At 37.6% G+C, this 10546-nt stretch overlaps 2 protein-coding genes across 2 annotated transcripts; one reads left to right on the top strand and one right to left on the bottom strand.

The window, feature by feature from the left end:
• Positions 1–1399: 1399 nt before the first annotated feature.
• On the top strand, positions 1400–5226 carry LOC121296780 (N-lysine methyltransferase KMT5A-like). The gene is made up of 7 exons (XM_041222556.1): positions 1400–1777; positions 2697–2862; positions 3505–3721; positions 3949–4036; positions 4217–4276; positions 4555–4745; positions 4833–5226. The coding sequence occupies exons 1-7, from the start codon at positions 1769–1771 to the stop codon at positions 5041–5043; spliced, it is 942 nt and encodes a 313-aa protein (XP_041078490.1). The 5' UTR covers positions 1400–1768; the 3' UTR covers positions 5044–5226.
• A 110-nt stretch (positions 5227–5336) lies between these two features.
• On the bottom strand, positions 5337–9441 carry LOC121296853 (RILP-like protein 2). Its single transcript, XM_041222719.1, has 4 exons — positions 8746–9441; positions 8219–8370; positions 7664–7762; positions 5337–6898 (listed from the first exon to the last, which is right to left on the bottom strand). Exons 1-4 carry the CDS (start codon positions 9034–9036, stop codon positions 6877–6879), a joined length of 564 nt encoding a protein of 187 aa, XP_041078653.1. The 5' UTR covers positions 9037–9441; the 3' UTR covers positions 5337–6876.
• Positions 9442–10546: the final 1105 nt, after the last annotated feature.

Raw genomic sequence — 10546 nt, 5'->3', positions numbered from 1 at the left:
TGTATTTGTTATTTCATTGCAATGGCAAGAGGTAAGTACGTATAATGATTAGCATTTATATGATTTAAGAATGGTAGAACATGACGTGCATTACAGTCCATTTAAAGTTACATTAAAACATACCTTAGCACAAATGGATTGTTGCTACAATACAATTTTTTTTTCTTGATGCTCACGGTATTATTAGTTCAACAAGCGCAGTATATGTCCTTGGCTTTGTAAATGAACGCGGGTGTATTACACGGAGTATTGTTAAAATGGCTTTAACATAAACTCACCCTCTTCTCCAGATTATCCAATGCATGTTGCATTTGAGGTTTGTGACGTTTGTATATCTACATATAAATGTAAGCCAAAGGTCTTGTTTTATGAAGCATGTATAAACAATTTACAGCGCCTCTCCAGCTTGCTGGAGAACAGCTACTGGCTGCCCTGATGTGACAAAGAACTAGTACAGTAGTACTGTGATAAGCAGTTCTTGTTCTGTTGACCACAAATATAGTCTTGTTTGCTGAAACTGAGTTGACACGTAATTGTCATCAGTATATTTGTATTATTTGATCAGTATGCACACTGCCTGAAGTACTAGTTTTGCAAAACACCTACAGCTCTACAGGCACAGTGCTTTGTGCTCTCACCTTGTTAATAGTAAAGCATGGCTTTGTGGATATATTCAATTGTGGTAGCATCAAGACAGTATCCAAACCCTTTTAATATTGGCTTTGATTAAAGTGAACTAGGTGTGTTGGAAAGCATTAGGTGGTTAAAAAGCATTGGGATTGTTTGCCACTTGGTATTTCTGATGTGTGGATTGTTGGGGATACGCTTATTTAAGTTTGATCTTTTACCAATAGCATTGTTTTACCAATAGTTTTAATTTAATATATTGTTAAATACAGGTAGTGATTGAGGCACTATTGCAGGGCACAGCAGCCTTGGTGCACCTTGTCTGTTCACTAGTTCATTATTGAATTGACTCTGCTCAAAGCAGGTTAAACGTATGCAATGGAGTGGACTACAGGAGTCAAGGTGGTCTGCCTGTAAATCAGTGGAACCTCTGCTTTAATAAAAAGCAATTGTTAGTTTGATTTAGAGAAGCTGCAAAACTGTAAATGAACACTTTCAAATCAGCAGCACGATGTTAAGAATTTCACTGAGGAGGACTTGCTTAATTAAGTCACGCCGCCTTTAACTTGTTTTAAATTTACTGCCCCAGTGTTTCCCCTTACTCTTTCCATATATATTGGAAACTGTAGAACAATGCAAGCCACGCTGCTCAGTTTGGGTTGAGTACCATTCAGTACAGAAAGCACAGTGGTTGTTCTCTCTTTGTCACTGTTTGTCCATGCATATGCTGTCTTGGAAAGACAAAAAAAAGTAATACGCGTTCAGTGTAAACTACCCTAAATATAATTCAAAATAGGTGTGCATTGTAGCAGTATTTGACACAGTGCTTGTTTTTTTGTAACATTTAATTTGAATGTTTCTTGTGGTGCAGTATAGTAAACGGGTTACTCTTGTGCAGTGCAGTGAAGGCCCTTTAAATGTGACGTGGTTTATTGTACTGGGTCTCAAACATGGCGGAGGAGAGGGACTGCATACACTGTTTTAGTTGAAGAAAGTACACCGCAGTAGTTCACTGTAAACTGTGTGAAATGTCTTAACCTTTGTTTAAGGAAAGGCGAGCACCTCTGTCCCCAGTAAAGGTAAAGCCGACGACGCTACTCAGACCACAGAGGAGAAAGGGACAAAGGAAAACACGCCCGAAATGAACCGGGTAGGTCCTAAATTTAGATGTGCACAAATTTAATTCAGGCCTAGTGTTGTGTGTATTTATTTTTGTTAATGTGTAATTTTTAAATGATTTGGCCACATTTCAAAACAGAATTGTATTCTTGTCGCGGTGTGTTTATCTTCAGGTCCGTTTTTATTAAATTGAACTTATGTTTCTGACTCCGTTGGAGTGTCAGCAAGACTTTGGGTTTTTACATGAAAATGAATTCTTTCCTTGGGTTAGTATTGGTCTCACGCTTGCCTTTTTTGTTTGTGTAATTCTGTATGCCTGTTTAATTAATCCGCAGTGGTGGCGGTATACGTGAACAGTTCAATTGGAACCAAGTTCGGCGTTCTTCTGTAGGTAGACTCCTGCATACATCAGTACCGTTTATATCAACGTTGTCATCGTTTGTGGTTTCTTCCATGTCGCTGGAGTTCATTTGAGACCTCCGTGGTTTGATATAGAACAGTGATTACCTGTACTGTACACTACATTTTTTTTTTACTGTCTTGTGTTATGATGCAGCTTGAAAAAGTGGTTATTCTAGCTTTGCTTTACTCGGAGTTAAGTGAAATAATCACTTCCTGCACAAGAACTTTAGCGTAACAAATTAAGATTAATGTCTGAAAAGTCCACTTAATGAGTATGTAACTGCATGATTTACTCTCTTTCTTTAGTTACAAAATCTTTAGCATAGTAAGTATGCATATGAAATAAAACCATTGTCCCCACGGGGGGGTTGAGGGGGATGGAGAAGAACTACCATTGATAAATGTGTGCATTTTGTATGCATTAGTGAAATAACAGTGGGAAACGTTTGTATTTGATATGTTATATACACACATACATACAGTTAATGTGTTTTATTTTTATTTTGTATTCACAAAGACTACTGTTGTCTCTCCACATGTCAAAACAGGATATCATTTTAAATGGCCATCCTTCAATACGCAGTTTCTTGAGTCCAAGCAAGTCTGGTAATAAACGCTGCCCACTTCAAGATGAAAACTCTACCACTCCTAGTAATGAAGCAATGTGTCTAGGAAAATGTGCTGTAAAAAATGAAACGCAGAAGAAAGACCAAGGTACGTATTTTCATTGGGCGTATTGAAAGTATTGTAATACTTGTAATGCACTGCTGGAAAATACTCCCATCGCAGAATCGGTTTCTTAAGAGACAGATACATGTGTATGTCAGAGAAATGTAGTCTCATTCTGTGAAGAGTGTAGCCTAAACTAGGATTGTAGCCTTTGTGTGTGTGTGTGTGTGTGTGTGTGTGTGTGTGTGTGTGTGTGTGTGTGTGTATATATATATATATATATATATATATATATATATATATATATATATATATATATATATATATAAATATTGCATTTAATTTAAACACATGATTTACTTTTTGGAGTGAAGTTGATGTTCCCATGACTAGTCAGCAGCCTTAATTGAATTAAGTCTTATTAAATGTTAATCAGAGACTGACGCTCATCAGTATAAAGGTTCTCCATTTTGTTTAAGCTTGTAAGACTTTTTGCCAGTTAAGTGCAATGTTTTCCACCAGTTTTCTAAATATATTCAGAAGCCACTAGTCAAGGTTTGAACAGTAATTGTATTTTCTGTTATACTATGGACTGTATGAAACCGAGGCTTTTGTACCGCCATTCTTTAGTATCTTCTACTGTAAAACTTAATTTTATTTGAACTTTGTGTCTTTTTTTTTTTTAAGAGAAAAAGAAAACTATAAATGCCGACGCTACTAAATTTGAAGAGAAGGAAGCAAAACAGTGTAACGGAGCAGTCGCTGTCATTGCAAGTAAAACAGAATGTGTAGCTGCTTCCGTACATTCCAACACAGACGTCTCTACGCAAAACGGTGCTGACCGATCCAATGTGAAGAGAGAGACTCCCCGCAAGGTCAAAGCAAAACAGTCGGCACGGAGAGGGCAAGTAGTTTCATAGTACTATAGAATCAAATACAGTAGATGTAAAATGATTTGCTTGAATGTGTGTTAAAGGTGTGTGTGTGTGTGGGGTGGGGGTGTAACAACCTGCACAAGAGAATAATTCCGTTATTCCAGTTCATTGTGGGCCACTGGCTTTGTGTGTGTTTTACTGTTAACTGTAGTACTACTGATTTCTGTTTAGACACCCTTAACTGTTTGTTTTGCAGAGCTGAGAGCAAAGGTTCCCAAAACCGGAAAGTAACAGACTATTACCCAATCAGAAGAAGCTCTAGGAAAAGCAAAAAAGAGTTGCAGGTCAGCAATCAACACCCTGTGATGATCAGAGTTGTATTTTATTTATCTACTTATTTACTAAACCCTTGTTCTTGCCAAACCCTTGTTGTTAGAATGTTCTATACAATTTCCTGAAATTGTACAGAGCCGCTTCGTTTACAGGGAAACATAAGAATGTTTTCATAATTTTTGTTTCTGCAGTTTGAGGAAAAGAAACATATTGATGAATTAATCATATGTGGGATAGAAGATGGAATGAAGGTATATATATATATATATTTTTTTTTTTAAAGTAATGTATTCTATATTTAACAGCAGCTATTGGAGAATTGCTTTTCTTTGGAACAGTGCGAATGCAAGATGGTTTACAAACTGTGATCCGGTAAGAACGTGATTTACTAGATGTCTCAACACTTGTGCAAGTGTATTTATTAACAAAAATGCGAACATCTCTACAGAGTTTAATAGCAGATCTTCTACTTTTCAATAGATGGCTTTTTGTCGTTTCAGTAACGCATATATTGGTGTGTCTCTTGCAGGTTGAACACATTGAAGGAAAAGGGAGGGGCGTGTTTGCTACTAAACCTTTCCAGAGAGGAGAGTTTGTAGTGGAGTATCATGGAGACCTTATTGAGTTTACGGATGCTAAGAAAAGAGAAGGAATGTATGCACAAGACCCCACTGCTGGCTGCTATATGTACTACTTCCAATACCTGACTAAAACATACTGGTAACTTTGTATCTAATAACAGTTTTTTTTCTAAAGAATGCTATACTATTTAATGCACCAATTTACTTTTTTTTTTCCTTTTCCCAGCGTGGATGCTACAAACGAAACCAGTCGTCTTGGACGACTAATAAACCACAGTAAAAACGGAAACTGTCAAACCAAACTTCACGACATTAACGGAATACCTCACCTGATACTTGTTGCCTCTCGTGATATAGAAAAAGACGAGGAGTTGCTTTATGACTATGGCGACAGAAGCAAAGCCTCACTTGAAGCGCACCCCTGGCTCAAACATTGATGTATATCCTCTTGCTGTAATCCAATATGTTGTGAAGGGAATGTGCTAATGATCTTACATACTTTAAAGAATTGGACCATTTTAAAATCTTAAATTGCTTTTTGCAGATTAAATTATTAAAATAAAAAAGAAAACTTAAATGATCGCCCATGGTCATCAGTACTTATATATATTTCAAAGTAGTATTTTATGCTATCCAGGGCATGGTGCTTGTAGTATGGGAATGCATGGGACTACGTTTTATATATTATATATAACCCCTGATTAAAAATATATAATATATATATATATATATATATTAATAAAAATTATACATACATGTTTCTTAAATTCAGTATACTAGTAGCTGAGGGACAAGATAACTGTATGCTTAGCAATAATATAATTATTTATGGTACCAGAGTAAGATGTTACAGAAACTTCCATGAACTGAAAATGCTGATGAATGCATACATACTCCATTTAAAAACTGGAAAGTGACTTTGTGTCATGAAAAGTGTAGTTTTAAAAACTTGAAAAACCTTTTGTACCTCTTAATACACATCTATTAAATGTTCACATCCAAATGCTTTATGTAAAAGTATTTAAATAAATCTGGTATGCTGGCTTTTGGAAGCAAGATGTTAGTTTGTTTTGTTTTTTTTAAACTGACAGTCGGTTGCAACATACAACCCTAAATTTGAATGTGACCCTGCTAATTGATGATCAACATAACAGTGCAGGAAACGACAAGGTGTTAATTGGCTCATTTAAAGAAATATACCAGAAACTTACAAGGTCTGTTTTGTAACAAATGTATAGTGTGACAAATTTCTACTGTAAGCAGAACTACAATATGTATGTACCACAAAACGATACAAATAACAAAAATAGGGAGATACTGTAATTATACAATGTCATACTGTAGTTAACTCCCCAAGAACAGTATAAAGGATGTTTGAAGTACTAACACTAGACTTCTGCCTTTCCAAATACAGTCATTGGGAAAGTAATGGTACCATTATGGAGTGGAAATATTTGGAGTTTGGTTTATTTTCATAAGCAATAATCTAGGGCTTGCAGCTAACCCACTATTTATGTTACTAAAAGGCACAGGGCTTTCACAAGCTGCTGTATCCACTTTGTTCCTTTAGTGATTCATACTGTTGTACCAATGTGTGATCGGCAATGATTAGACTAGGCATACCAATAGCAAGTTAATGGAAGTATACAATTTCTCAAATCATTCCCAAATTGTAAGAGTCACAAGCATCCGTACAAGAAAACATAAAAAATAGTACGTGTTGCGAGTTTAAGCACATAATTAAACAAAATGCAGGGAGTACGTGCTAATAGACTTGAAACACCCAAGCTAGGCGTACCGAAACATTATAGATTATCTCCTCAACAGACATTTTAGAACAACTTAACACAACTTTATAAAAAAGGTGTGGTTCTTCATCCCCTTCCTTATATGGCAGTTTAAGAAAAGCATTAATGATCTTTCAAAATACTATTTAAAGAATGTAAAAAATACACTGTTAAAAAAATAAAAATTTCATTACATTTATATTTTCAGGGCAAAGCATCAATTGTATTTGTTTAAGTGAACTGGCAGATATTTTAATGCAATACATTATGGATGAAAGGCACAACTCTGATTTGCTTTAAATTCATGTTATAGTAACCCTGGTCTGCTGCTTGGTCTACATTATAAGACATGTTAATAAAATACTGTCAAAACAATACACACGCTGCTCATCTGCAGATATAAAAACACTCAAACCCTTTTTCAGTAATGCAGGTGGTTCCTGAAGTGTGTTTGAATTAATTCTGTAGTGTTCATTCATTTGGTTATTTTCTACTGAAAGAAAACCTAAAAAAAAAGAAAAGATTTAATATTGACAAAGTTTAGTGTTTTTTTTAGAAACAATACTGATGCAAATTCAAATCAAACAACAAACATGCATGCCTGGTCATTTCCAAATGCAGTAAAATAAACTACAGTTATATACAGTCCTTCATCCATTTCAACATATCAGCAGTACTTCACGCTGAAACGTCATCTAAAAATCTAGCATAGTTTTATGAATCTCAAGCTTCATTCTTTAAAACACTTTGTGAATAGGGTCCACTGTCATTCATCAACAGAAATAGTAAAACAGGGATTCCACTACACAAACCAAACTCTTATTCCCATCCGCTATTCAGTGCTAAATGAAAACAGCAGCAATAAGGCCCAGGCCTGGTGCATTTTAGTGCGAGTTCATGGTGTTAGCCCTCAATACTGCACTCTCCAAGATGCAATCTCATTCACAGAAACAATTACCTCTCATTCAATAGATAGAGGAACCTTGTTTTGTCCTTTTATTTACTTGATCTTCCTAAAGTTGCCACCTAGGAAAATAATTATTGAGAGCAGATCTTTACTATGTAAATAGATATTTCCTGGTGCCTATGCCCATTTCTAACCATGCATTCAGACAATCTGTGCTCTGCCTGGAGAATGCTGAAATGCTCTTGTTAGACATGTCCCTGTTCTCAGATGTTCAGCATTGCAGCTTTGTAGGTCAGACCCTCCCATCTCCTTACAGCAGGTGCCTGTCTGTAGTTTCTGCATACCTGTACAGCTGATACTTACAGCTTTCTTATTGCAGTCTTCTCTTCTTTAGTGTTGCTTGCAGTGCTGGCAGCCCTTTCCTCTTCCACTGCCTGCTGCTCACTTTGAGGGAGGATCCCGCTGCAAAGTTAGGACGCACCAAACTGGTTTACCGACTCCTCTTGAGCAAAGTACTGCGCACCGTATAACCACGAAAGAAAACAGTCTAAAAGGTATTTCACCTCCTCCTTTGCATAGTAAGATATAGGAACGCCATTTACCTTCGCTGTTATACTGTATAAATATATAAAGACCCCACCAACGGCTCTCTTTAAATCTGCAATTCTATTTTTGTTGCTCTATTATACAAACATATGCTTTACACTGTTATGAATTTGGAGTGTTTGAATAACTCCCGTGTCTTCAAACGACATATAAAATAAAGCTCAATAAAGCAACTGTACTTGTAATGCACACTGATAAAGACATGAGCTAAAACACCGATTTAGTTTTGCGCTATACAATAAACATGTCTCGTTGACTTGCGTTCTTACAGAATTCCCTTACAGAGATATAACAGCTGCACGCCCCCCTTACCTCTTGTACAGCTGCAGCTCCTCCTGCGCGACCAGCAGCTGCGCTTTGAGCTGGTTGCGCTCCTGCAGCACGTCTTTCAGTTCCTGCAGGGTGAAGCGGGGGCGATTTGGGTCTTTCAGGTCAATCACCAGCTTGTTTGTTCCAAAAGCTTGCTGTGGAATAGAAATCGGGATTGTTGGTTGCTTAAATAACGTTTACAGGTAAAGCAGTTGACAAATCCTGGGTGAAAATGACGTCACTGTTTAACACACGTAATGACGCCATACAGCTGGTGGATTGTCACCTCTAACAGCTTGCGTCTTCTTAAATGGCAAAACGTTTTAGCGTTTTGTTTTCCTTGGTGCAGATGGTACATGTATACATAACATGTATCAAAGTATCTTAAGAACAAATGTCACATATTCTACTAACATGTCAATAATCAGATAAACGATTATCAGATAAACGGACCCCAATCGTATGTATGTATTTATGTATGTATGTATGTATGTATGCATGCATGGATTACAGTGGAACTGAACTCTCACCGTGCCCTGCGGGTCACTCGATCGGTCTCCGAGCAGCCTTTCCACCTCACTTTTCAGATTGTCTCTCTCCATTTTGAGCTCCTCCAGCGACAGATTGGACTGGTTCACTAAAGCTTCAAACACCTCCAGCACCCGGACAATTTTAAACTGCAGGTCAGAAACATATTTGCCCCCACTGCTAATTTTGAGCAGATCCCTTCCGATCACATAGGAAATGTCATAGACATCTTCCACTGTCAGTTCAAAAGCGTCCTTTTCAAACGCCAAAGCGGGTGCGTCTTGATCCTCCATCGCGACTCTCGGAGTGAGCTAATTTAACTTGATCAGCACGGGTTAAAAAGCGCAGCGTTTCTTATACAGAGATTGCTGTTTGTGACACAATATATTCAATCGCAACAGTGATTAAAACCCTTGCATTGCATGATGTAAACCGTACTACCCTTTACTGCAACTATCGAACTTCCTCCTTTTGCTGAAACTTTACTCACTTGACCAGATCCAGTTTGATTGACGTGCCCTCGGGCCAACCAGGCTCGCAGAATAAGATGCTGGTTTAAGTTCTGTTTAAATCAACCAAAAGCCAAAGGGTTTGGGCAGGTAAAGGCGAGCCCCTGTTAGTTAGTGTGTGGTTTCCACCTGTGAGCTTCTGTATCCCGATAGGTTGTCTATTTCATTGCACTATGAGAACGGGCAGTGGGCTGGTTGAAAACAATGTTTTTTTGGGTGGGTTTTTTGTGTGTGTGTCGGGTTGCTATAGAAACTCTTGTTTGTGTTTCAGGAAATTGGGTTCACCGTTTTAAAAAAGCTTTCTTAGTTTTGCTCATAGTTACACATACAGTTCAATTCTTTTTAGGGTTTTGCAGAATACTAACCCAATTTGAACTGGGTTTACCGTTTAGTTTACAGTAACTCATGGTTGTAAACTATGTCTCCAATCTTGAAGTATCGGCAACATTCTATTTGTCACGCTTGAAAGGATGTTTCCACACGGATTATTCTAATAGCCGCACCACCCAGAAAATGAAGGTGTATACAAGCTCCATTTGCGTGTTGTCGTCCGCATCACAAATACACAAAAAAGTCAGCACAGGAATCAGTCGAAGCCATTTCTTAACTTAGGCAAGACTTAGAAAATGCCAGAGCTTTGAAAACAATCAGATACATTATTATTAGCGAATACATTACCTTCACGTGAATTCATAAAGGAGGTAGGGCAGCTGTATTGGAAAAGTAGGCAACCGGTAAAAAGGTAAAGATTATTGTATGTTAAAAAAAATAAATAAATTACAATGATTAATGTGTACTGAAATTACTAATATTATTATGCTACTTTGTACATAATATACATAGTTAAACTGGATTGAAATGTGCGAAAAGGTCATAGAGCAAAGCAAAAAGCTCTACCGTTTTGTCAATGACAATTACTCCATGCTTATTCATTTTCTCCTTTAGTTAGTGTGTACTGTTACATTGCATTGCTTTAACTAAACTGAAATGTCTGTTTCTTGGGTTAGAGGATGAACAAGTGGACGCCTGTAGCGACTGTGTACAACCCTCTCAGAGCTGGGAGCATCGATGGTACAGACTTGGAGCCTCACGACCAGGCCGTGTGGAGGGCGATGGTGGCACGCTATGTCCCCAACAAAGAAGTGGTAGGGGATCCTCACCGCACTCTGTTCGTATCCCGACTCGACCGCCAAACGACAGAGGAAAAGCTGAAAGAGGTCTTTTCCAAATACGGGGACATTCAGAGGCTTCGTGTTGTCAGAGACATCGTCACGGGGATATCCAAGGGATATGC

Source organism: Polyodon spathula, chromosome 22 (assembly GCF_017654505.1).
Source record: "Polyodon spathula isolate WHYD16114869_AA chromosome 22, ASM1765450v1, whole genome shotgun sequence".
NCBI lineage: Eukaryota > Metazoa > Chordata > Actinopteri > Acipenseriformes > Polyodontidae > Polyodon > Polyodon spathula.
This window is presented reverse-complemented; position numbering and strand designations above follow the sequence as displayed.